Source organism: Salvia hispanica, chromosome 2, assembly GCF_029641045.1.
Source record: "Salvia hispanica isolate PSC_SH4W2 chromosome 2, Shi_PSC_v1, whole genome shotgun sequence".
NCBI classification, from domain to species: Eukaryota; Viridiplantae; Streptophyta; class Magnoliopsida; order Lamiales; family Lamiaceae; genus Salvia; species Salvia hispanica.
Window position 1 is genome coordinate 22706760 of NC_142693.1, and position 26133 is coordinate 22732892.

Here is a 26133-nt window from a genome sequence, read left to right on the forward strand (position 1 = left end):
TCGAAGATGTAAAATATTAGGAATGCTCGAAGATGTAAAATATTTTGCTTATATGCTTATGTGCAGATTATGTGGCAGTGGTTATGTTTTGATAATGAAGCTTTGTGTTGTTTATGAAAAAGTGTATATATCAAGGGAGATTTAATAGAAGCATACAAAAGCATTAGGCATATTTACATTACATTACGAATATTTACATTAGTCCATCACACCATAGGCAAAATATTGCTAATCCCCTAAGATCATGCTTACAAAAGATAATTAGGCATGCTTGGGGCACCAACCATAGATAATTAGACAAAAGACAAAATAGCTAGTGTTTCTACACACATTACCAACACCATACTACTACCCATTACCACATACTACTACCCATTACCATATACTGCTATCCATAGCCAAGTTACTGTCATGAAAACATACTTCACTTCTGCAGGACCTCCTCTAACACCATGAGCACATACTCCTTTTTTGCATCCTCACGCAGACCCATGAAGAAGTCAAGACGCTCCACCTTATCGAGTATATACCCACAAACAAGAAACTGTTGCCTAATGGCCAGCCCCGGAACAACTCCAACCAGATCAAACACCTCCTTACGTGCTTTAGTGAGGTCAAACTCATGTCCTATGCGGTTAGCCAAGCATTAAAGACGATCATTGGTTGCATCATGCATCTTTCCCAGCATCTCGATCAAGCTATCCATCTCACTCCAAGCCTTTCGCTTTTTACCAGATTTCTTTTGCGAAGTTGTTTCACGCGGGGTGCTATAAACACTGTCAGATTCTCCATTGGGGGACGGTTGGTCAGGCACTTGGTTGTGCATGAAGAAATCACCAAAGCTCCCACTATAGTCATTGCTTGCACCGAATCCCCCTAGGTTTTGTTGAATAGATATGTTATTAACAGCTTCCAATATGTCCTCAGCCCCCTCCCCATTGGCTCTATCATTGCCAAAAATCTCCTTCCAAGCATCGTAGTAAGGCCATGATTTCCCACGAATCAACCTAGCATTCGGGTCATTCTGCAAAATTATGTGTTTTGGAAAATTAGTAGAGGTCAGTTGCAACAAAGATTAGTGATTTTGTGGTGATTATCTATAACATCTACCTTCACAATTTGTCTCCACATTTCGTCATCGCAATCGATTTTGTGATCTCCATTCAGGTTAAATCCCACTCCACTTAGCTGTAGGATATGCTGCAGAGAGTTGTAACTCTTTTTCCAAGCTTGTAGCTTTGAAGTGATGTTAGGACTAGCCTTCAGATCAGTTGTAGGGAACTCACGACGTAGATCATCCTCCAGCTTCTTGAGGTACCCAGATCGAAATCCATTATCGGATTTCCAACCGTGCACGACCAGCTCCATCAAAGATGTCAGCAGAACCTGTTCCTCACGATCACTCCACATACGCCTAGTCCGATCAATATTGGGTTGTTTCCGTTTCAACCTAGCAGTAGCTACTCCTAACAACAACATTTGAAAACACAAAATAACGCATCACCAATAATGAAGCGGACTAAATAAATGACACCATCCAGACTCCAACTACAAACCTCGAGCAGCAGGAGCTGGGTCCACACTTGCTTTGTAACGCTGAAAAGCAGCCATTCTTCCTGAACCAATCAGAATGGATTTTAGGATTATTAACATACTGAAAAATATTTTATGGAAACAAAAGCGAGTATAAGAGGGAAATTGGATGGGGAAAACTCGCATCAGCCATGCGAGTTGCAGTAAGAGAGTCGTTACAAAATTCTACTGTAAAATCGTATATTACCTTGCAAACTCATACGAAGAACAATGTGAAAGATAAGAGGGAAATTTGGACAGGGAATTGTGATTCCCGCTAGGGCTATTTAGAGAGGAAAATTAGAGGGAAAAAAGAGGGGGAAATTAGAAAGTGAAAAATTAGAATGAAATTAGAGAGGGAAAAATGGGAGGGAAATTAGAGAGCTGAAAGTTGGAGGCTTGCATATCAAACATAAGTTAATTAATCTTGGGCCTGCATACTAGCCCAATAACTTGGTTATGTATCTTACCTGTGCATAACCCAACCAATATATCAAACAAGCCCTACGACTAAGACATTATTAGATTTGCAGACGGAGAAGACTAACCTTTGAAATTTGATAGTTGTCGGTTTCTCGTAAAAAGAAGAAGAGGCAATAACACGAAGCGTGACACCAACACTTGGTTGTAATTGTTTGGCCCAAGTCAAAGCTAAAGGATTGCAGTCCTCTAATTCAATCTCTATTGTACATGCACGTTGGTCTAGAAAAGCAGGCCTGCCGATCTCTTTTAGTTTGTAGCAATGTTTCATGCTTAGGTATGTAAGCTTAGCAAAGCTTCCATATCCTGGTTTCAATTGCACCAAATCACTATCTTCAATAAGAAGAAACTTAAGCGAACGAAAACTGCCCCATTGTGCATCCCACCGTAAACCCCGAAAGGCGTACGAGTGCAATTTGAGCACTTCAAGAAACGGCAAAGATCCAATGACATCCATATATTCCAACGGAAAACCCATGCCACTCAAATGTAACCTTCTCAAATCAGGTGGCAACTTCAATGACCATGGAGTCACCGGAAAAACATGACCATGCCTAACCACAGGATTTGTGATACTCAATTTGAGTGTCGTCAAATATTTAAGTGTTGAAATGCAACGAAAGCAACTCAAAAGATCGTTATGGTCATCATACGGCGTTTGCTCAATCTCTATTCCTAATTTCCGTATGTTAGGAAATCTTTTGAAGAGATCTGTGATAGTACAAATTAGAGGTGGCCAAACCAAACCGGACCGCCGGTTAACCGCCGGTTTCCAACCGGCGGTTCGGAACCGGAACCGGACGACGGTTCCGGTTCGAAATCCGGTTACACGGTTTTTACGGTTCGGTTACGGTTCAAGAAATATGCAACCGGAAATGACGGTTAACTGCCGGTTCGGAACCGCCGGTTAACCGGAAAAATTAGCCGTTCACCGATAGGTTCGTAAGGTTGCAAGGCGTAGGTCTGAAAAAGGACGGTTAACCGCCGGTTTGTGTCGGAAAACCGGCGATTTGTGTCAGAAAACCGGCGGTTCCTGACACAAAACCGCCGGTTCCCGACGGTTCAGGCGTAGGGTCTGAAAAGGTGTCGGAAACCGCCGGTTTTCGGTCAGAAACCGGCGGTTCGGAAAACCGGCGGTTTCCGACCGTTTCAAATTTTGAATTTCAAATTTTTTTTTTTTTAATATCAGATTTCCCCCCCATTTTTATCTATAAATACCCCCTTCTTCATCACTTCTACTCACCCCATTCTTGTGTTAACAAGGATTTCTCTCTCAATCTCCAATTCTATATTCTCTACCTCATTCTCTCAATTTGCTCTCTACTTGTTTACTTAAGTTGTTCATCAAATTTTATAATTTGCACTTCATATTAGTTACAACTTACAACTTACAACTTGTTCAATAGTTACAACTTACAACTTGTTCAACTACATTACTATAAAAAAAATGTCTTCTTCTCGTGGTGGTGGTGACCGTGATCGACGGGGCAAAGGAATTGCAGAAGATCAATCTACCCGTCCGAAAAAATCACGACGACCTACTCGTCGAGAAATTTTGGAAGAGGTTTCCCATGCTGAGGCTGTTCGCTTACAAGTAAGTTATAAAATATTTTGCATATTATTTTTTTTATACATAAAGAGTTCATGATTTTTCTATGTTCATCATCTTCTAAATTCTAATTCGTACATACTACATATACTACTATTTGTAGATGGAAGAAGATCGTCGTGCAGCTGCAGCCATTGCACTATCCCAAATGGGTGGTCATGGCGCGGTTGGCGCCGAATCCGATGCTGATAATTACATCTCGGTCGATGATTATGATATTGATGACGTTAATGTTAATCTGAAAGATGATAATGAGGACAGTAACGGTGACCACGAAAATGAGGAAATGCCCCTCCCCTTCACAAGACGGCCGCGGAGAAAAAACTAAATATAAATCTGATATATTTGTGAAACATTTCAAAAAGGTCCCAATAGTTTCTTCCGCTAATGAAGTGTCGGTATTTTTATGGCATATTGTAACTACTGCACCAAAAAATACAAATTCAAGAAGTCCGGGGGATATGGCTCTCTCATCCGTCACATGCAGACGATTCATCCCGAACTATATGGGCATACCGCTAGCCAAACCCAACTCAACTTCCAAAGTGCGAGTGCCCATGGCTCCGCCTCCGGTTCGTCTCAAACAGGTACGCCGTCCTCCGCTCTTTTAAGATATGATCATAAGCATACTACTGACGTTATGGCTAAATTTGCTGCCATGCATCATCTTCCTTTTGGTATTTATGATAATCAAGATTATGAAGATTCGATGAAAGAGTGTTATAATTTGAACTCAAAAAGACTACCTAGAACTAGTATTCAACGATCTACCAAAAATCAATATAATGAAATGAAAAAAGATTTATCACGATATTTGAGTAACTTGGGACACAAAGTGAATATTTGCTCTGATGTATAGAGTGACGCTTTCCAAAAGCATGCATACATGGGAATTACGGTTCACTTTATGGACAATAATTGGTCTTTGAACAAACGTTTAATTGCTTTTAGAGATTTTCCTACACCACACACCGCAAATGCAATTGCTTTTTTAATTATTCAAGTTTTGAATGAATATCAATTATGCAATAAGGTGTTTTCTATTGCTTTTGATAATGCAACTGCTAATACTGCAAGTATTAGCGACTTGATTGATGCGTGCTCTCCGATTATCGATGGTAAGTATTTTTATCAAAGATGTGTATGTCATATTTTGAACTTATGTGTACAAGATGCGCTTTCTTTATGGCAAAAGCATGTTGATCCTATTAGAAATGCAGTTAGAGCGATCCATTTCAAGCTTGGCAAGGCTTGGAAAAAATATTGCCGTAACAGGAACATCAGGTATACAACTTTTATAATGGATGTGTCTACTAGATGGAACTCTACATATGATTGCCTCAATTCTACTTTGGAGCATAGAGATGCTTTGTGCGATTTTTTTAGAACTAATCCCTATGGTGATATAGTTCTTACGCCTAATTGTTGGGACCAAAGCATGAGTTTATGTCAATTGTTCAAAGCTTTCAAAAGTGCTACCGTTGAATTATCGGGTGTTTACTATTGCACATCTGTTCGTGTGTTAGAGCATTGCATGTATATAGCACTTGGTTTTAAAACATGCATGAAAAATGCTAGATCTCGTGAGTTAATGTGTGTTTTATTTTATATGATTGAAAAATGGTTGAAGTATTTTAGTGAAATTCCAACTGTGTTTTTAATTGCTAAGTGCTTGGATCCGAAATGGAAATTAGCTGGCACAACTAAGATCTTAGATTTCTATTATCAAAATTTGCGTTCTATTGATCTTAGTCCACTTCAAAATTTGCCTTATGATGATGATGAAACCTCGAGAGTTTTTGAACTAACCATTCCTGATAGATCACTTGTTCAAGCTCAATTTGAAAGTAGTTTGCATACTCTCATTGCCGAATATGAAGAAAAGTATAACCGTACCAAATTCTTCCACGTACACAACATGCTCCTCAACCGCAGCAATACGGCGGTTTTGGTTTTGCTTATGATGACCCCGATGCTCAATCACAATTAGCCGACTTATACGGCTACGGCACAAGCTCAAGTGCAAGGTCCACCTCAATGGGATTGGTAAGCGAGTTAGATTTTTATTTGGAAGCACGCCACCATACTTTAGTGATGCAGGTCCTACACCCGCCCAAATCAACGTCCTAGAGTGGTGGGGAACACACGAGAAAGATTATCCCATACTTGCGTCAATGGCTAAGGAGATCTTTGCAGTCCCGGCTTCCACCGTAGCCGTCGAGTCCGCTTTCAGTGTTGGAGCATGTGTCTTGGACGTGAGAAGAAGCAAACTCTCCGCGAGAAATATGGAAGCTGTGATGTTACTTGATGATTGGGGAAAAGCTGCAAAGAGAGCGCAAGAACCAGATTGGGATGCTCGTGAAGAGAGTGAGGAAACCTTCACCGACACCGAGGATGAAGGTGGAGAATGAAGGCCAACCGTCGTCAACCGCCAACCAAACAAGGTAAGCAAGGTAAGAGAACTACGTGGACTTTGATTCCTCAATGCAATTGAGCATTAAGGATACGTAGGCACCTCAATTTTAAATTTAAGTTGAGCTCAAGTCCTTTTCCTTTTATTTCTTTTTTTTTTTTCTAATTGTTTCAACTTTACTTTTAATATGTTTTTTGTAAATTGTAATTTTATATTTAAATTTTAAATTCAAGTGTATAGTTGTAGTATTGTTGTATTTTGTAACTTGTAATTGTAATATTGTATTGTAGAAATTTACATTCAAAGTTTCAACTCAATAAAATTGCAATTCTTTATCCGTTTATCGTTATCAATTCTCTTTGGATTTTACTATAGAATTGCAATAAAAGTTATAGCTCTAAGATTTAAATAAATCTAAGATTTAAAAAAAAAAAAAAAAAAAAAAAACAAAATTGAACCGGAACCGCCGGAACCTGTGAAAAACCGGCGGTTAGTAACCGGAACCGGAACCGGCGGTTAAACCGGAACCGGATAACCGGTATCCGGGCTGGTTACGGTTCACGATTTTGACGAACCGGAACCGCCGGTTTTCGAACCGTGGCCACCTCTAGTACAAATGCTAGCATTCACACCTACTAGTGTCGAGAGCTTTTCCAAAGAAGCAACATGAGATGGAGCCTTGCTCTTTCCTGGTATCTCAATATGCTCTAACTCTTTCATCTCCCATATTTGTATTGGTACATATGATGGATCCCCACAACGTCTAATGTTCATATGTGGATGCATAATCAAGACTCGAAGATTGAAAAGTTTGGATATAGTTGCAGGGAGATTACCGTTACAAGTTAAAGCAAGGTACTTGAGTTGGACTAGTGACAAAATTTCTATTGGAAATGTATAGAAACGCTATGTAAGAGCATCTATTTCCCTTAGCAGCATGAAACCAACATCTATAGATATTGGATATTGGTGGTAAGGACCATAGAAAAGGAGAGAACGTGTAGAGGATGCACAATTCAATCTCACCGAGTCTCGAAACTCTTTGATGCCAAATAAAATGTTATTTTCGAGACATAAGCTGCGTTGGCCTTTTAGATCTTTTTCTTCTGCATCAATTAACTTATTTAAGACATGATAAAACACGCTCTTCAAGCTGCGTAAAACAAGACTGTAGTAGAAAGCTAGCTCTCTCAAACATTCCCGATCATACCACAACCCCTCAGCAGTCAACATATCAATGATCTTGGAAGTAGGGGTGTGATAGTCTTGAGGGAAAACTCCCATAAACATTATAGGCATTTTAAGACGTTGAGGTAAGTAATCATAACTTGGGAAAAGTACCTTTGATATTCGATTATGTGCATCTGTGAAGACTGAATTGCTCCTTTCTGCTACTTCATGCCAGTAGGCCGGGTCTCTATTTTGCTCGGTTTTTGACAGGATATCAGCGACAGTAAGTATCAAGAGAGGGAGACCTTCACAAAGCTTGGCAATTTTGGTGGCAGCTTTGTGAAGTTGAGGAGGGCAACTCTCATCACCAAACACCTTCTCACATAATAGATCCGTACTCTTCTCCATTCAAAAACCGCACCTCGTTCCAAGTTCCATAAAGAAAACCATTCAGCAGTTTTCGATGTCGGCTAGTAAGCAAGATATGAACACATCCATTTTTTATGTTCAGAAATGAATCCTCCGCCAAATTTGATGTCTCCCAGACATCATCCAACACAACGAGGCATTTCTTGCCATACAATCTTTCTTCCAAGCAATGATCACTAATTTCTTCATCTCCTTGTGTAATTCCACACAGTTGAGCTAGAATGCCTCGTGCAATTTGACTGATCGGTAGAGGTACTCTGCCCACAGTAACCCATGCTCGACACTCATACATGCTCTGAATGACACTCATACATGCTCTGAATTTGTGGATCTTGATAAATTTGCATAGCAAGCTTAGTCTTTCCAATGCCTGCTGTTCCATAAAGTCCGTACACTGATCCTGTTCTCGGGCTGATGTGACGGTGTATTATTGTAAGATCGGTTTTGAGTTGTTGGAATAGGTCTGATAATCCAATCATCTTCGAGTTGGTTCCATGAAAACCGATTATTGAGGAAATAGGTTGGTCTTGAGGCATATTCTCTACTTCATAAATGTACTCCTCCTCCATTTCCTTGAGCGACCTTATCAAGGAATTTGCATCATTCTGCAGACTCTGCAGATCAATGGAGACTATCTTTGGAATACTTTCAAATTGTGAAGGAATCTGCTGAATGAGAAGAGACTCCAATGAGTCTTCAAATCTCCAAATTGCGTCTTTGATGATTCCATCCAAAGCATTCACCTTCTTCCTGCATTCACCTTCTCGTCCAATCTTTCCAGAATTTTTTGCAATGGATCCAACTCCTTCTATGATTTGTTGAGAGCCACTGACGAGGCTAAAACGAGAACACCGGAGAATGCGCAGCACCATACGCCGTCATTTCTCTGATATCAAACTTGGTTGTGGTGGTGGAGTGGTGGCGGAAGGAATATAGTTGGTTGCAACTTGAAAAGTTGTACCTAATTATTCCGGATTTTGGAGGCTTTTTACTTGTCTTTTATCACTTTTAAAATGTTATTAGAATACCAATGTTGTTATAAATTATACTTCCTCCGTCCCCCAAAATTCGTCACCATTTGACCGGACATGAGTTTTAAAAAATGTAATAGAAGTGAGTTTAAAAAGTTGGTGGCACGTGGATCCTATTTTTATATAGTAGTTTTAAAATGAAATGTGAGTGAGAATGAGTTAGTGGAACGTGAGGTCCATTACAAAAAATGGTAAAAGTGAATGGTGACAAATTTTTAGGGACGGACGAAAATGGAAATAGGTGACAAATTTTCAGGGACGGAAGTAATACTAGTAAAATGTATGAGTGGAAAGTATGAATTCAATGCACAGAAAGTCTCACTTAACATCAAACACTTTTTTTTTTTTTTTTCCTGCAAGTAGTCTAACCTGAAATTAATTTCAACACTCAATTATCGTACAAAGCTATGACTTTCTTATAATACATACAGTACATCTTTATGCATCATCATTTGTCGTAAAACAATTGTTTATTTTGTAAATTTAATACATAGAAAAAGGAACGAACATAAGTTATACTAGAAATAAATTCAGGTGGCAGCCAATAATGCAACTCTGATAATTCATTTAATGAAAATCAAACAAAAATACCAAGTTGATGTGGAAATAGGTTCGTCTTGAGGCATATTCTCTACCAAGTGTACTCCTTCCTATCATTCAGCGTTTTGATAAAGGAATGAACATAATCTCCTGATTCAAAGGCGTTTACTTTTCTTTGTAAATTTAAAATGTTATCTTAACACTAATCATAAATTCATAATAACGTTTATCAAATAGTATTAAATGTATTAATCTTTATCAATATTTTTATCTGACGGGGAAGCTGGTTTCTTGCTTAGAAAAGTTAGTAAATTAATAAGTATATTCACCAAAACCATAAGCTAAATAAGTCCTCATGGATTCAATGCACATTACTTATCAACAAAAACAATATTCATTCCAACTGAAGTGACAACCCAGTTATTACAACGCTGATGATTCATTTATTGGAAAATCAACCAAAATACAAAGAAATCACTTCAGAAGTTCTTGAACTCATTGAGAACTGACAATATTTACTCGATGTGTAATTTAATTTATCTTATATAATGTGCCTTTAAGCCCAATACATTGGGTTGAATATATGGGCTCTCATTCTTTGAGGCCCATCACGTAATGGTGAGGGCCCAAGTCATTCGAGTTGTAAAACCTACTACACTCTCGATTGTTTTTTATGTAATTATGTTAATAATAAATTAATAATCAACACTTGTAATCACATGTGATACCAAAACAAAAAAAAAGAAAAAGAAAATCATGCATAAAAAATAAACAGGATCGGCGTTCTTGTATCAAACATAAACTTGACCATTTGAAGGATAAGATAGTCAAGCAAGTTCAAAATCAATCAATTCATCAAAGTAAATTGCTCTTTCAAGTCATCATTCCTAACTTTAGGAGACATCCTAGTAATAAAATCACCGAAACTATAAACAAGGACGTGGAGAATGTTGTGTATGACTGCTCTGGCTCTACTATAAACACGGGTTCGGATGGCGCGTCTACCCATTGTCGCGGCATTGGTCCCTCGTGGCTGAAAATTCTCAAGTAAAAATAGGGTGTGAGCATATGTACATAGTGAATTGTTTTATAAAATCATAATGCGAATTTACGCGAATGCAGTTGTAGAACTAACCTTCGAAGCTCATCAGTCACTGGCGTCTCGTCAAAATAAGAAGTGGCAGTACCATCAAGGTGAGCACATGGAGTTGGTTCTAATTGGCTGGAAAAATTCAAAGCTAAAGGATTGCAATCGACTAATTCAATCTTTCCGAGCTTAGAAAGGGAAGACCAGTGGATCTCAACTAGTTTGTAGCAATGTTTCATGCTTAGGTAGCTAAGCATAGGGAAGCTTCCACTTCTTGGTATCCATTGTACCAAGTCACTATCTTCAATTAGAAGAAAGTCGAGGGTCGAAAAACTATCCTTTCGTGTTTCCCAGTGTGAACCCCGAAAGGCGTATGATCGCAACTTGAGCACTTTAAGACTTTGCAAAGAGCCAATGACATCCATGTACTCCCAGGGAAAGCCCATGCCGCTCAAATGTAACTTTTTCAAATTACGTGGCAACATCAATGAACTAGGAGTCGCAGGGACAATGGAGCTATAGCGAACCGTTGGATTTATGATACTGCATTTGAGTGTCTCCAAACTTTCAAGTGTTGAAATGCAACTAAAGCGGCTCAAAAGGTCGTTATGATCGTCATAAGGCGTTAACTCAATCCGAACCCCTAATTTCTTTATATTAGGAATCCTACTGGAGAGATCCAAGATATTACAAATACTGGTAGCATTCACACCTAATAGAGTTGAGAGCTTTCCCAAAGAAGCAAAACGACGGGGGGCTACGAGGCTCTTTCCCAAGATCTCAATATGCTCTAACTCTTCTATATTCCATATTTGTATTGGTATGTAGGATGGAGCCCTAATACATGTAATGTTGATATGTGGATGGATAATCAAGACTCGAAGGTTAAAAAGTTTGGATATGGCTGCTGGGAGTTCTCCGTTGCAAGTTAGAGCAAGAAACTTTAGTTGGACTAGTGTTAGAATTTCTGTTGGAAAATTGTAGAAACGAAGTTTAAGAGCATCTAGTTCCCTAAGCAACCGGAAACCAACATCTATTGGGGTTGGATATTGGTGGTACGGACCGAAAAAGAGGAGAGAACGTGCAGTGGATGCACAATTCAATCTCACAGACTTGCAGAATCCTTTGAAGCCAAATAAAATGTTATTTTGCAGACACAAACAACGTTGGCCTTTCACATATGTTTTTGATGCATCAGAAAGTGTATTTAAGACGTGATAAAACTTGTTCTTCCTACCTTCTCGTCTACACAACTGCCACCACGCAGAATGAAGCCGACAACTTTTGTACTTGCAGCCTCCAATTTTCTCATCCCGGGAAATGCTCTTTCCATTGAGCAAAAGAAGATTCTTGTTAAAGCGAAGCTTCTCCAAACAATGCCAAACGGACACTTCCAAAGCCCGTCTTTCGTTTGTGTGAAGAAACCAGCCCTCAGCACTGACCGTATTGACGAGCTTAGATGTTGGGATATCATTATGTGGACTGCAAACTCCCATAAACAGAAAAGGCATTTTTAGATACTGAGGCAAGTAGTCGTAACTTGGGAAAAGTACCTTTGATATTTGATCATATGCATCCGTGAAGGCTGAATTCCTCCCTTCCGCTACATCATCCCAATAGCTTGGATCCTTATTACGGGATTCTGATAGGATGTCAGCAACCGTGACTATCATGAGAGGAAGACCTTCACATTTCTTGGCGATTTTGGTAGCGGCTTTGTCAAGTCGAGACGGGCAAATCTCATCTCCAAACACCTTGTGGCATAAAAGATCCTTACTCTCCTCTTCATTCAAAAACCTCACCACCGTGATATTAAGACCACTTCTCTCTGAGGTAATGTTTTCAACCACGTCTCGCTCTCGGGCAGTAACCAAGACAAGAATGTTTCCAACACTCGGCAAGGAACCTATCAACGAACTCAATATCTTTCTCTCCCATACATCATCCAACACAACGAGGCATTTCTTCCCCTCCAGCTCCAATACTATTTCTTTCTCATCCATTTCTTTACCTCCTTCAACGAGTTGAGCTACAATGCCTCGTGAAAGTTCAACGATCTTTTGAGGTTTTCTGCTTACTGTGACCCATGCCCGATGCTCATATTTGCTCAAGATCCGTGGATCTTCAAATATCTCGTTAGCAAGAGTCGTCTTCCCAACACCGCCCATTCCAACAAGTGCACACACAAGCTTCCTATCAAAATCACCATCAAGATCATTTTTCACTTGTTCTAACTGATCATGCAATCCCATCATCTTTGACTTGGTTCCACCAAAACGAATAGGTCCCTCGTCTTCAGCCATGTTGCGTAGTTCATACACGTATTCTTTCTCCATAAGCCTTCGCACTTGGAACAAGGCACGGACATCATCATATAAGCATTGGAGATCAATGGAGACCACATTTCGCGCAGGGCTCTCAAGCTGTGCAAGAATCTGCTGTGAGACAACATATTCCAACCAATCTTCGAATCCCTCTAACTTCTTTTTGATTCGTTTATCCAAAGCATTCACCTTCTTCCTGCTCCTGCTTTTGCTTGTGTCGTCTAATCTTTCCAGAATTTCTTGAAAGGGCTGCAGCTCCTCGTAGGTACGTTGCATGAGATATACAGAGCTCTTGGCAAGGTTAATATGAGAGGAATGGATGATTTGATGAATTGTATTCTGAAGAGAAATTAGTGCACCATAAGCCGTCATCCCTTTGATCGGAGAGTTGGTGGCGGAGGATTTGGTAATGGTGAAAGATTGATAAAGATATCTTATCCTATCTTGTCTGAAATGCAGATCTCACTTTAGTGCTTCAATTATTTGTTTTCAACTTTTAGTAAAAAGAAACCTTATCCTCTTTTATCCATAATCGGATTTTTTTATTTCGAATTTTTCTTAGTTATAACTAAACAAAAAAAAAAGGATTATAGACCTTGCATCAAACATAAGATTTGAGTTTTGAATAATAAGATGATCAAATAAATACAAAATGACTCAACTCATCACATTAAATGTTAGATTAGTTTACATTATAAATATCTATGCATCCATTCAAAAGCAAATCTTCCCCAAGTTTGAATTCCTAACTTTGGAAGACAACCCTTTATCAAATAAAACTTTAGGACACAGCCCAGTAATACAATTAATGAAAGTATAAACAAGTATGCAGAGCCTGACCATTTCGGCTCTGCTATAAACACGGGGCTGGATATTAAGTCTTCCCATTCCAGCGGCATCAGTCCCCCGAAACTGAAAATTCATAACACAGGGGAGTGAGGATCCATAAATATTTGGAGCAATACCTCACTCATTAAACCTGTAAAATTCTCATTTACAGACTAACTAATGAGAAAAACAAGTAACATTAAGTTTAATCTGAGCATAGTTGTATTTGGATTCACCACGTATATCTAGAAATATGTATTAAGACCAAGACAAGAATTTGCAGTTTCAGAACTAACCTTTGAAGCTTGTGAGTCACCGGTTTCTTGTCAAAATAAGAAGAGGCAGTAACATCAAGGTGAGTAAATGGACACGGTTTTACTTGGCTGGCACAAGCCCAAGCTAAAGGATTGCAGTCAACTAATTCAATCTTTCCAAGCATAGAAATAGACGGCCAATGGAGCTGAACTAGTTTGTAGCAATGTTTCATACTTAGGTAGCTAAGCTTAGGGAAGCTTCCATATCTTGGTATCCAGTGTACCAAGTCACTATCTTCAATTAGAAGAAATTCGAGGCTCAAAAAACTTTCCCTTTGTGTTTCCCAGTGTGAACCTTGAAAGGCGTAGGAACGCAATTTGAGCACCTGAAGAAATGGCAAAAAGCCGATGACATCCGCATATTCCCAGGGAAAACCCATGCCACTCAAGTGTAACTTTTTCAATCCTCGTGGAAACATCAATGAACTAGGAGTCACAGCAACAATGGAGCTATTGGAAACCACTGGATTTGTAATACTGCATTTGAGTGTGTCCAAACTTTCAAGTGTTGAAATGCAACTAAAGCAGCTCGAAAGGTCATAATGATTATCATAAGGAGTCAGCTCAATCTGGATGCCTAGTTTCTTTATATTCGGAATCCTATTGGAGAGATCCAAGATTGTACAAGTGTTAGCATTCACACCTACAAGTGTTGAGAGCATTTCCAACGAAACAACATGATGTGGAGCTACAAGGTTTTTTCCCAAGATCTCAATATGCTCTAACTCTTGCATATCCCATAGTTGTATTGGTATGTATGATGGAGCTCCACAACGTCTAATGTTCATATGCGGATGGATGATCAAGACTCGAAGGTTGAAAAGTTTGGATATGGTTGCAGGGAGTTCTCCATTGCAAGATAGAGCTAGATACTTTAGTAGGACTAGTGTTAGAATTTCTGTTGGAAACGTGTAGAAACGCAGTTTAAGAGCATCTAGTTCTCTAAGCAACCGGAAACCAACATCTATTGGGGTTGGATATTGGTGGTATGGACCGAAAAAGAGGAGAGAACGTGTGGTGGATGCACAATTTAATCTCACAGACTTGCAGAATTCTTTGAAACCAAATAAAATGTTATTTTGCAGACACAAACAACGCTGACCTTTCACATATCTTTTTGATGCATCAACAAGTCTATTTAAGACGTGATAAAACTTGTTCTTCCAAGCTTCTCCTCTACACACGTGCCTCCACGTAGAGTGAAGCCGGCAAGTTTTATACTTGAGACCTTCAATTTTCTCATGCCAAGAAATGCTCTTTCTATTGAACAAAACAAGATTCTTGTAAAAGCAAAGCTTCTCCAAACAATGCCAAACAGACACTTCCAAAGCCCGCCTTTCGTTTGTGTGAAGAAACCAGCCCTCAGCAGTGAACATATTGACGAGCTTGGATGGTGGGAAATCATAATCTGGAGGGAAAACTCCCATAAATAGAAAGGGCATTTTGAGATATTGAGGTAAGTAGTCGTAACTTGGGAAAAATACCTTTGTCATTTCATTATATGCATCCACAAAGACTGAATTTCTCTCTTCCGCTACATCATCCCAATAGTCCGGATCTCGATTATGGGATTTTGATAGGATGTCAGCAACCGTGACTACCATGAGTGGAAGACCTTCACATTTCTTGGCAATTTTGGTAGCAGCTTTGTCAAGTTGAGATGGGCAGATCTCATCTTCAAAAACCTTGCGGCATAATAAATCCTTACTTTCTTTTTCATTCAAAAACCGCACCACCATGATATTAAGACCATCTCTTTGTGAAGTAATATTCTCAATTATGTCTCGCTCCCGAGCAGTAACCAAGATTTGAATATTTTTAACACTTGCCAAGGAATCTATCAAGGAACTCAATACCTTTGTCTCCCATACATCGTCCAACACAATGAGACATCTCTTCTGATCGAATATTATCTCTTTAAAGTAGACGTCCATTTCTTCATCTCCTTTAGTGAGTTGAGCTATAATGCCTCTTGAAAGTTCAGTGATCTTTTGAGGTTTTCTGCCTACTGTGACCCACGCCCGATGCTCATATATGCTCAAGATATGCGGATCTTCAAATATTTCCTCCGCAAGAGTGGTCTTCCCAACACCAGCCATTCCAACAAGTGCGTAGACAAGCTTTCTATCAAAATTATCTTCAAGATCATTCCTCACTTGTTCCAATTGATCAGATAATCCCGTCATCTTTGACTTGGTTCCACCAAAACCAATTCTTGAGGAAATAGATCCCTCTTCAGCCATATTGCCTAGTGTATACATGTATTCTTTCTCCATAACCTTGCGGGCCTGGATCAAAGCACGAACGTCCTCATACAAGCATTGGAGATCAATGGAGAACGCATTTCTCACGGGGAATTCAAGTTGTGAAAGAATCTGTTCTAGGACAACAGATTCCAACCAATCTTCGAATGCACATAGCTTTACTTTGATCCGTTTATCCAAAGCGTTCACCTTCTTCCTGCTCCTGCTTTTGCTTGTGTTGTCCAGTCTTCCCAGAATCTCTTGTAAGGGCTGCACCTCCTCGTAGGCGCGCTGTATGATATATAGGGAGGGCTCGACGAGGCTAATATGAGACGAATGGATAATATGGTGAATTGTATTCTCAAGGGAAATCAGTGCACCATAAGCCGTCATTCCTCTTATTTGAGAGTTGGCGATGGCGAAATATTGCAGCTTTTAGTAAAAATGGGTGTTTGGATAAATAGAAAAGAAAGCAAATTTCATTGGATTTAGACATTTAGTTGTAGATAAGGGTGTGGTTTTGTGGTGGGAGTGAAGGTGGTTCCCACAACTGATAAAAAGGAAAAGAGAAGTGACAGAGATTCAAATATATGTCACAGAAATAATGAGAAATCCACAGCTCAACAAAATTCCAATGAGATGCAGTGCACCAACATGATAATCAAGGTTAATAATTCCTTAAAAAAAATTGCAAACACAATAGTTTACCAACAGCCAGAGCAAATCGAGTATAAATATCAATACTCCAATCTCTAAAATACAATGGGAATAAGATGAAGACAGTTAATTACCCTCAAAATCAAGATGAGAAAATCAAATATATTGCAATTAGATTGTTTTAGATGAACATTCAAGCTTATACAAGTTGAAAGTTTAATTGCAATTTCCTAAACCAGTCACATTCCATGAATTTAGACAAAATCACCAAATTGGGAGCTCTAAATAATGCTTTTGAAGTCAATTCCAAAATCTAATTAAGGAAATAGAATGATTCTTACCTGTATTTGTATGAGCTGGAGGTGGAAAATTTGAAGTTGTCGAGAAATATCTGATGAAGAGAGGATGGAGCGACGATGGCGACAAGTTCGTGGCGGCAGGCCCGGTGATGAGTATAAGTTTTTTACTTTCCCTTGATATTGGGCCGTTAAGCCCCGCAAAATGGGTTGAATGTATGGGCTTTTCATTCATTCAAATCCGTAACACTTCTTAATGAGGTTAATTAGTTATTCTCATTAGTTTATTGACGGTAATTAATTATTTCTATATCAAAATAATGGCGTCAATTTTACTGTTTCGTGAGAAATTGCTTGTTTTTTACCGATGATTTGCGAATAATGGGGATAATTAAAATTTTTTACTCATGATTTGCGAATAATGGCGTTTATAGCTAAATACCAAAACCATAATGAATTCAATGAATATTCTCACTTATCAACAAGCACACTATTTAATCCACACAAAACCCACTCAAGTTTTAATATCAATAGAATCCATCATAGGTTACACAATCACACAACACTGATTATTTATTTAGTGGAAATCAAACCAAAATACCAAGAAATTACTCACTGCAAAAGATGCAAGAATTTATGGAGAAGAGTATCACTTTGTAGCAGCTGATACAAAGCCTCAAAGAGCTCGCCTGACTGCTTTTCTTCACTTTCAACTACTAAGAATCATCTCTTTTCATTTATTAGTCTCTCATCATTCACATATACAATACCTTTGCTATCCTCACCTCAAATTGCAATTTCCTTCTTCATCATTGTTTTCTCATCATCACCCTCGCCTATATTGCATCGAATTTGAATTAGCTTTCTTGAAACATATATTAGAGAACTAACCTTTCACATTTGAAAGTTGTTGGTTTCTCGTCAAAAGAAGAGGATGCAGTAACACGATACATAACATCTGGCCCAAGTCGAAACCGAAGGATTGCAATCCTCCAATTCAATCTCTACTATACATCTACGTTTGTCTAGAAAAGCAGGCCTACCGATCTCTTTTAGTTTGTAGCAATGTTTAACGCTTAGGTATTTAAGTTCAGGGAAGCTTCCATTTCCTGGTTCCCAATGCACCAAATCACTTTCTTCAATTAGAAGAAACTTAACTCTCTGAAAACTTCCTTTTTATGTTTCCCAATATGACCCTTGAAAGGCGTAGGAACGCAATTTGAGCACCTGAAGAAATGGCATCAATGTGATCCCAAGGAAAACCCGTGCCACTCAAATGTAACTTTTTCAAATTATGTGGGAACATCAATGGCTCGGGAGTCGCCGAGAATACATGACCACAGTTGACCACAGGATTTGTGATACTGAATTTGAGTGTCTCCAAACTTCCAAGCGTTGAAATGCAACCAAAGCAATTCAAAAGGTCGTTATGGTCATCATAAGGCGTAACCTCAATCTTTATTCCTAATTTCCTTATGGTAGGAATTCTTTCGGAGAGTTCCAAGAGAGTACAGATGCTAGCATTCACACCTACAAGTGTTGAGAGCTTTTTCAATGAACCAAAATAAGATGGAGCTACAAGGCTTTTAAGTATAAAAAAAATGAACTGATAATGCAAATAAAACAAATGGCCATATGAACTTATATGCTCCTTGACGTTGCAGTTCGCCTATGTATCCTCGTGATCATAAGTATAATTGTTATCATTCTCTTCCTCATTCTTCGCATCCGCGTCATCATCAACACCCTCGCCTGTATCCTCAACATTAGTGCTAATTTGACAGATGATCATTACACAAAGCTACTACTCTCTCAATTTCTCCTCATCATTCACATATATAATATACCTTCTTCCTTGATTTGCAATTTCTTCTTCATAATCCTCTCTTCCTTTGTATTCTCATGATCAGTCATATATTCATTGTCATTCTCTTCCTCATGATCAATATTGCAAGTTCTAGATTGCTCGGACTTGTAGTATAAATATGTGATGTTTGCTAGAAGTTAATCAATCAATGAAACAGTTGCATCATCCATCCACACATAAGCTTGTGTATTCGAAGGATCAAACAATCACATTTCCAATTGGATTATTTTTATCTATCCGTCCATAGCCATTCATAATATATATCCTAACTTATGGAGACATCCCAGTAATATAATCACTGAGAGGATATGTAGCAACACCTCACTCATTTGCCTTGTGAAATTCTCATTTATGGATTAACTAATGGGAAAAACAAGTGTGTTATAAGGTAGTTAGAATTTGAAATTCAAAAGATATCTAAAAATACTTCCTCCGTCCCACTCTACTTAAATACGATGTCTTTCTTGCTTAGATTTTCTTTGGGAGGAATGGAGTGTTTGATGAATGATATTCTTTGGTTAAGAATTGATCAAATAATTTCCTCTGCTTCCAATCTCAAACAACTCGCACCTAAATACCAAAACCATAATGAATTCAATGCATCGCTTTAGATTAACAACAAACACAACATTCAATCCACACTAACGTAACCCACTCAAGTTCTAATCATCAAAAGAATCCAACATAATTAGTTACAACACTGATGATTCATTTATTGAAAAATCAAACCAAATACCAATCACTTGTTCCACTCACACTTTGATTCAAATCCTCAAAGACCTATCCTGCAAATCATAACTTTTGCTACTTATTGATTTACTCATTTACAAAATGAACCCAACTCAAAGAAACAAGTAACAAACTATAAACTCGCAATGCTGCTTGACGTTGATCATACGTATATTCGTCGTCATTCTCATTCTAATCCTCATCATCGTCGTCGCCTAATCCACAAAATCAGTGCCAATTTTTCAGTACAAATTTTAAAAGGTGATCATCATACAAAGCTACTAGTCTCTTATAATTTGCTCCTCATCATTCACACACATATATAATACCTTCATCATCCTCTCCATGCTTTGACATATTATCAAAATCAAAGTCTTCAAGCTCATCATCACTGGAACTGCAGCAGCTAGGATTAAGAAAAAAGACCCTTGTACAATGTTAATTTGTGATATTAAAACAAAGTGAATTTATGCATAGCACAAAATAGATTGATGTCTCACCCTTTTTCGAATTTGACAGTTGTCGGTTTCTCGTAAAAAGAAGAAGAGGCGTTAACACGAAGCGTGACATAAGCACCTAGCTGTAATTGGGTGGCACAAGTCAAAGCTGAAGGATTACAGTCTTCCAATTCAATCTCTATGGTACGTTCAGAGTTGTTCATATAAAGATCCCGGGGCATGCAGATCTCTTCTAGTTTGTAGCAATGTTTCATGCTTAGATATGTAAGCCTAGAGAAGCTTTCGTATCTTGGCTTCCAATCTACTAAATCACTTTCATCAATCAGAAGAAACTCAACCTTCTTAAAACTCTCTCTTTTTATATTCCAATGCGAACCGCGGAAGGCGTAAGACCGCAATTTGAGCACTTCAAGATTTGGCAAAGAACCAACGACATCCATATATCGCCAAGGTAAACCCGTGCCACTCAAATGTAACTTCACCAAACCATGTGGCAAATTCAACCGATAAGGATTCACCGAGAAAACATTACCGCGCTTGACCACAGGATTCGTGATGCTGAGTTTGAGTGTCGCCAAACTTCCAAGTTCCGAAACGCGACCAAAGCAACTCAAAATGTCGTTATGTTCATCAACAGGCGTCAGCTCAAGCTGTATTCCTAATTTCTTTACATTAGGAATTCTCCTGGAGAGACTCGCGACGCTGCAAATGCTCGCATTCACACCTACAAGTGTTGAGAGCTTTTCTAAAGAAGCAACATGAGATGGAGCCACAAGGCTCTTTCCCAATATCTCAATATGCCTCAACTCTTTCATGTCCCATATCTGTATTGGTATATACGATGGAGCTCTGCAACGTTTAATATGCAGGTGTGGATGGTAAATCAAAGCTTGAAGGTTGAAGAGTTTGGCTATAGATGTAGGGAGTTCTCCGTTGCAAGTTAGAGCAAGGTACTTTAGTTGGACTAGTGACAAAATTTCTATTGGGAAAGTATAGAAACGTTGTCTAAGAGCGTCTATTTCCCTTAGCAACTTGAAACCGACATCTATTGGGATTGGGTATCGGTGGTAAGGACCATAGAAAAGGAGAGAGCGTGCAAAGGATGCACAGTTCAATCTCACTAAATCGCGGAACTCTTTGATACCAAAAAAATGGAATTTTCAAGACACAAGCCGCGCTGACCTTTTAGAACTTCTTCATCTTCAGCATCAACTAACTTGTTTAAGACATGATAAAACTTGTTCTCACTAGCTTCTCCTCTACACACATGTCGCCACGAAGAGTGCAGGCGGTAAGTCTTACACTTTCTCAAATGAAGGCGGTGAGAATTTCTATCCACACTCGTCAAGATGTACAGTACAAGACTATATTCGAAAGCAAGATCTATCATACACTTCTCATTATACCACAACCCCTCAGCGGTGAGCATAGTGGTGACCTTGGAAGAGGGGGTGTCGTAATCTTGAGGGAAGGCTCCCATAAAGAGAAAAGGCATTTTAAGTGATTGAGGCAAGTAGTCGTAGCTTGGGAAAAGTACCTCTGATATTTGATTATATGCATCCGTGAAGACTGAATTTCTCCTTTCTGCTACTTCATTCCAATAGACTGGGTCTCTGTTATCCTCGGATTTCGATAGGATGCCAGCAACTGTGACTATCATGAGAGGGAGACCTTCACAAAGCTTGGCAATTTTGGTGGCGACTTTGTGAAGCTGAGGAGGGCAAACCTCATCACCAAACACCTTCTCACATAGTAGTTCCATACTCTCTTCTGAAAGAAATTAAAGAACTTCATAGTAGAGAATTAAGCAGTAGACAATATTTCCAGAAATGTATTTTTCATTTAGATGATCTTATATACACATCTCCAGAATTACAAAGGACGCCTAATTATTTCTCATTAACATCATAAGGAATTGCAAGAGACACGGCAGTTATTTCTTTCTCTTCTCATCTTGTGTAGGCAACTTAACATCTTCTTTGCACAACTCGCTAACACGCCCCCTCAAACCGAGAGCCGATTGCGAGATTACACCAAGTTTCTCTCGTAGTCAGATGAAGGTTTGTCAGGCCAACGGTTTTGTTAAAATGTCTGCAACCTGATCCACTGTCGGGACGTGCCGGAGTTCAATTTCTTTGGCCAAGACTTTATCACGAACAAAATGAATATCAATCTCAATGTGCTTTGTTCTAGCACGTAGAATTGGATTTGATGCAAGTGCCATAGCACTTTGATTATCCACCCAGACCACAGCTGATTCATCTTTCTTGATTTTAAGCTCTCCAAGAAGAGATTGCATCCATGTTACTTCAGAAACAGCATGGGCTAAGCTTCGATACTCAGCTTCAGTACTTGATCGAGCAACAACTGATTGTTTCTTCGCACACCACGCTACCAAGTTGCTGCCATAATACGTACAATACCCGCTTGTGGATCGCCTATCATCTAGATCGGCCGCCCAATCTGCATCTGAAAAAGCAACAATCTTTCCACTGGAATTCTGTATATGAATTCCATAGTCAATTGTTCCTGCCAAATATCTCAGAATCCGTTTCACTGCTCGCCAATGAGTGTCCAATGGAGCAGACATGTATTGGCTGACTTTATTTACTGCAAAACTTATATCCGGTCGTGTAATAGCAGCATATTGCAGCGCCCCGATTGTGCTTCTATATATCCTCTGATCTGGGACAGGGTCTCCTATTGCCTTGCTGAGATCACAGTTAGACACCATAGGAGTGGGACATCCTTTGGCAGTTTCCATATTCACTTTCTTTAAAAGATCTTTGATGTAAGATGATTGGCATAGATGAAGACCATGATTAGTTTTAAGAACTTCAATGCCAAGAAACAGATTCACCTCCCCAAGCTCTTTTAAAGAGAAGTGAGAGTTCAACTTAGTTATGACTTGGTTGATAGAGGTTTGGTTGTTACCAGTGACAAGCATATCATCAACATAAATGAGCACATAAACAACATCTTGACCTTGAACCCTGAAGAATAGAGAAGCATCTGATTTGGATTGAGTAAAACCAAGGGTGACGAGCACAGAATGAACAGTAAAGAACCAAGCCCGAGAGGCTTGCTTGAGCCCATATATGGCCTTATTCAACTTGCAAACAAGATGAGGACCCCCTTGTTCAAAACCAATAGATTGACGCATGTATATATCCTCCTTAAGGTTGTCATTGAGAAAAGCATTATTTACATCCAAGTGAGTAACATCCCATCCACAAGAAACTGCAGCTTAGTATCATTCTTATGGTAGCGGGCTTGACAACAGGACTAAAGGTTTCGTTGAAATCAAAACCAGGAAGCTGAGAAAACCCTTGAGCGACGAGTCTAGCTTTGTGCATAGCAATGGAGCCATCAATATGTTTCTTTAGCTTAAAAACCCATGTACATCCAATGAGGTTTTTGCCCGGTGGAAGAGGGGTCAAAGTCCAAGTGTGATTTTTTAGTAAAGCAAGGAACTCACGGAGCATAGCTTCCTTCCAAATGGGAATCAATAAGGCTTCCAAGGCAGACTTAGGAGTGAGAAATGGGGAGAGAACAACAGTGAGCAACTTTGGCTTAAAAATACCAGCCTTTGCTCTTGTTGTCATATGATGAGTGGACTGAACATGTGGTGGACTAGATATATGGGCAGAAGAAGAAGACACAGGCGGGACAGAAGAGTCAGTAGAGGAAATATGTGGTCTAGAATCTGAAGATGAAAACTGAATGGGAGTATCAGATTCAGGATCATGTGAAGTGGTGTTAGGAGAAGTATTATGTCTAACGGGAGAAGTGTCATGAGGATGCTGAATGATAGGAGGAGTGTTATGAGGATAATGGATAATAGGAGAATTATCGGGAGGATTCTGAATGATAGGAGATGGAGAAGAATCAGTGATAGGTGGAGGTGGTGAGAAAAAAGATGTGGGAGGTGGAGGGAAACTGATGAAGTTTGTGGTGGAGTAGATGGTTTAAAAGGAAAAATGGATTCATCAAACACTATATCTCGAGTGATGATGATTTTCCCTTGAGGGGGCGTGTTAGCGAGTTGTGCAAAGAAGATGTTAAGTTGCCTACACAAGATGAGAAGAGAAAGAAATAACTGCCGTGTCTCTTGCAATTCCTTATGATGTTAATGAGAAATAATTAGGTGTCCTTTGTGGTTTTCAAACCAACAACAAGGATCATAGCGCTTTCTGAAATAGAAAATAATAGCCAAGCGGCCAGCCTTTGATCCTGACGTCGCCACGCCAAGAAATCTGGATTCATCACGGTCTGTCCTTCCGTGGATCCTGCAATCTTCTCAGGAGGAGGCTCCTCATCTCCGGTCAAATGCGACTCGAGGCCGTATCCCCAGATCGTGGCTTCAACTTGTTGTTGCCATATTAAAAAATTCTCATCAGTGAGCTTGACAGAAATCGGTGGATTCTGCGGCAGCACTGGAGTTGAGATAGCAGAGTGAGCGGAATCGTTCATGTTGCTAGAATCTGCCATCTTTAACTAAAAAAAAAATTACAAGAAAAGAAAGAGTAAAAGAGACAGGATCAAGATCCTGCTCTGATACCATGAAAGAAATTAAAGAACTTCATAGTAGAGAATTAAGCAGTAGACAATATTTCCAGAAATGTATTTTTCATTTAGATGATCCGTTTGTCAAAAAGCTGATGAAGCTTATATACACATCTCCAGAATTACAAAGGACACCTAATTATTTCTCATTAACATCATAAGGAATTGCAAGAGACACGGCAGTTATTTCTTTCTCTTCTCATCTTGTGTAGGCAACTTAACATCTTCTTTGCACAACTCGCTAACATCTTCTTCATTCAAAAGCCGCACCTCATACCAGTGATCAAGATTCTCACAAGCTTGCATCATTTTTCGATGTCGACCAGTTAGCAAGATACTGCTACACCCCCTTCTGACGATTGGTATACTATAAAACCGAAAATTCTCCCAGACATCATCCAACACAATGAGGCAATTCTTTCCATCCAACCTTTCTCTCATCAAGTAATATACTCCGTCATCTCCTTGAGTAACTCCATACAGCTGAGCTCGAATGCCTCCTGAAATTTCACGGTTCGGTTGAGGCACTCTGCCTACTGTGACCCACGCACGACACTCATACATGCTCTGAATTTCAGGATCTTCATAAATTTTCATAGCAAGAGTGGTCTTCCCAACGCCTGCCGTTCCATAAAGTGCGTGCACATGATTCCACGTGTCGGGTGTATTAATGAGATCAGACTTGACTCGTTCGAATTGGTCTGATAATCCAATCATCTTAGAGTTGGTTCCATGAAAACCGATGACTGAGGAAATAGGTTCGTCCTCAGCCATATTCTCTACTTCGTAAATGTACTCCTCCTTCATATCATCGAGCGTATGGATCAAGGAATCAACATCATTCTGCAGACTCTGCAGATCGATGAAGATCGTCTCTGGAAGACTTTCAAAATTCGAAAGAATCTGTTGAGTGAGAAGAGATTCCAATGAGTCCTCAAATCTCCAAAATGCCTCCTTGATTCTTCCATCCAAAGCGTTCGCCTTCTTCCTGCTCTTGCTCGGGCTCGTCTTGTCCAATCTTTGCAGAACTTCTTCCCAAGGCTTCAACTCCTTGTGCACGACATCGATGGTCTTTTTAGAGCCACCAACAAGGCTGAAACGAGGACAGCGGGTAATGTTTTCAAGTGTGTTCCTAAGAGAATTCACAGCACCATAAGCTGTCATTTCTCTGATATCAAACTTGGATCAAAGCAGTGATATGAGAAGAATGGAGAAAGTGGAATAGGAGATTACAATTCTGCCTAATTATTCCGGATTTGAAGGCTTTTTACTTGTCTTTACCAATCTTATTCTAGTACTAAAATGTATGAGTGGAAAGACCTCTGTAAAGTTTCCTCCAATGAATTCAATTCAGTGCTCAATTTCTTAAGTTTCAATACTTAAATACTGGTGACAGCCCAATAACACAACATTGATCATTCATTAATTGAAAATCCAACCAAAATACCAAGAAATCATGAAAAAGCTATTGAATTCATTGAGCACATTACTTTATAGCAGCTGATTCAGAGCTGCAAATC

General features: G+C 39.3%; 4 protein-coding genes and 2 pseudogenes across 6 annotated transcripts; all 6 read right to left on the bottom strand.

Annotated features, from left to right (window-relative positions):
* Positions 1-140: 140 nt before the first annotated feature.
* On the bottom strand, positions 141-1441 carry LOC125199583 (uncharacterized). The gene is made up of 2 exons (XM_048097557.2): positions 1111-1441; positions 141-1024 (listed from the first exon to the last, which is right to left on the bottom strand). Exons 1-2 carry the CDS (start codon positions 1408-1410, stop codon positions 647-649), a joined length of 678 nt encoding a protein of 225 aa, XP_047953514.2. The 5' UTR covers positions 1411-1441; the 3' UTR covers positions 141-646.
* A 624-nt stretch (positions 1442-2065) lies between these two features.
* On the bottom strand, positions 2066-6794 carry LOC148931815 (uncharacterized). The gene is made up of 2 exons (XM_089064903.1): positions 6677-6794; positions 2066-2763 (listed from the first exon to the last, which is right to left on the bottom strand). Exons 1-2 carry the CDS (start codon positions 6792-6794, stop codon positions 2066-2068), a joined length of 816 nt encoding a protein of 271 aa, XP_088921029.1.
* Positions 6795-7429: 635 nt separating this feature from the next.
* LOC148931816 (uncharacterized) lies at positions 7430-8545 on the bottom strand (annotated as a pseudogene).
* Positions 8546-9979: 1434 nt separating this feature from the next.
* LOC125208900 (disease resistance protein RPP13-like) lies at positions 9980-13122 on the bottom strand. Of its 2 annotated transcripts, none has more exons than XM_048108423.2 (2): positions 10380-13122; positions 9980-10277 (listed from the first exon to the last, which is right to left on the bottom strand). In XM_048108423.2, the coding sequence occupies exons 1-2, from the start codon at positions 13025-13027 to the stop codon at positions 10118-10120; spliced, it is 2808 nt and encodes a 935-aa protein (XP_047964380.2). In that variant the 5' UTR covers positions 13028-13122; the 3' UTR covers positions 9980-10117. The 2 variants fall into 2 exon arrangements, with proteins under 2 accessions (XP_047964380.2, XP_047964388.2); XM_048108431.2 differs by lacking the exon at positions 9980-10277 and having other exon boundaries at positions 11684-11813; positions 11885-13121.
* Positions 13123-13297: 175 nt separating this feature from the next.
* On the bottom strand, positions 13298-17123 carry LOC125208921 (putative late blight resistance protein homolog R1A-10). 2 transcript variants are annotated; one of them, XM_089065930.1, is made up of 3 exons: positions 17039-17123; positions 13780-16590; positions 13298-13567 (listed from the first exon to the last, which is right to left on the bottom strand). In XM_089065930.1, the coding sequence occupies exons 2-3, from the start codon at positions 16431-16433 to the stop codon at positions 13348-13350; spliced, it is 2874 nt and encodes a 957-aa protein (XP_088922056.1). In that variant the 5' UTR covers positions 16434-16590; positions 17039-17123; the 3' UTR covers positions 13298-13347. The 2 variants fall into 2 exon arrangements, with proteins under 2 accessions (XP_088922056.1, XP_088922055.1); XM_089065929.1 differs by having other exon boundaries at positions 13780-17105.
* Positions 17124-18662: 1539 nt separating this feature from the next.
* LOC125218066 (putative late blight resistance protein homolog R1A-10) lies at positions 18663-25799 on the bottom strand (annotated as a pseudogene).
* Between the last annotated feature and the right edge of the window lie 334 nt (positions 25800-26133).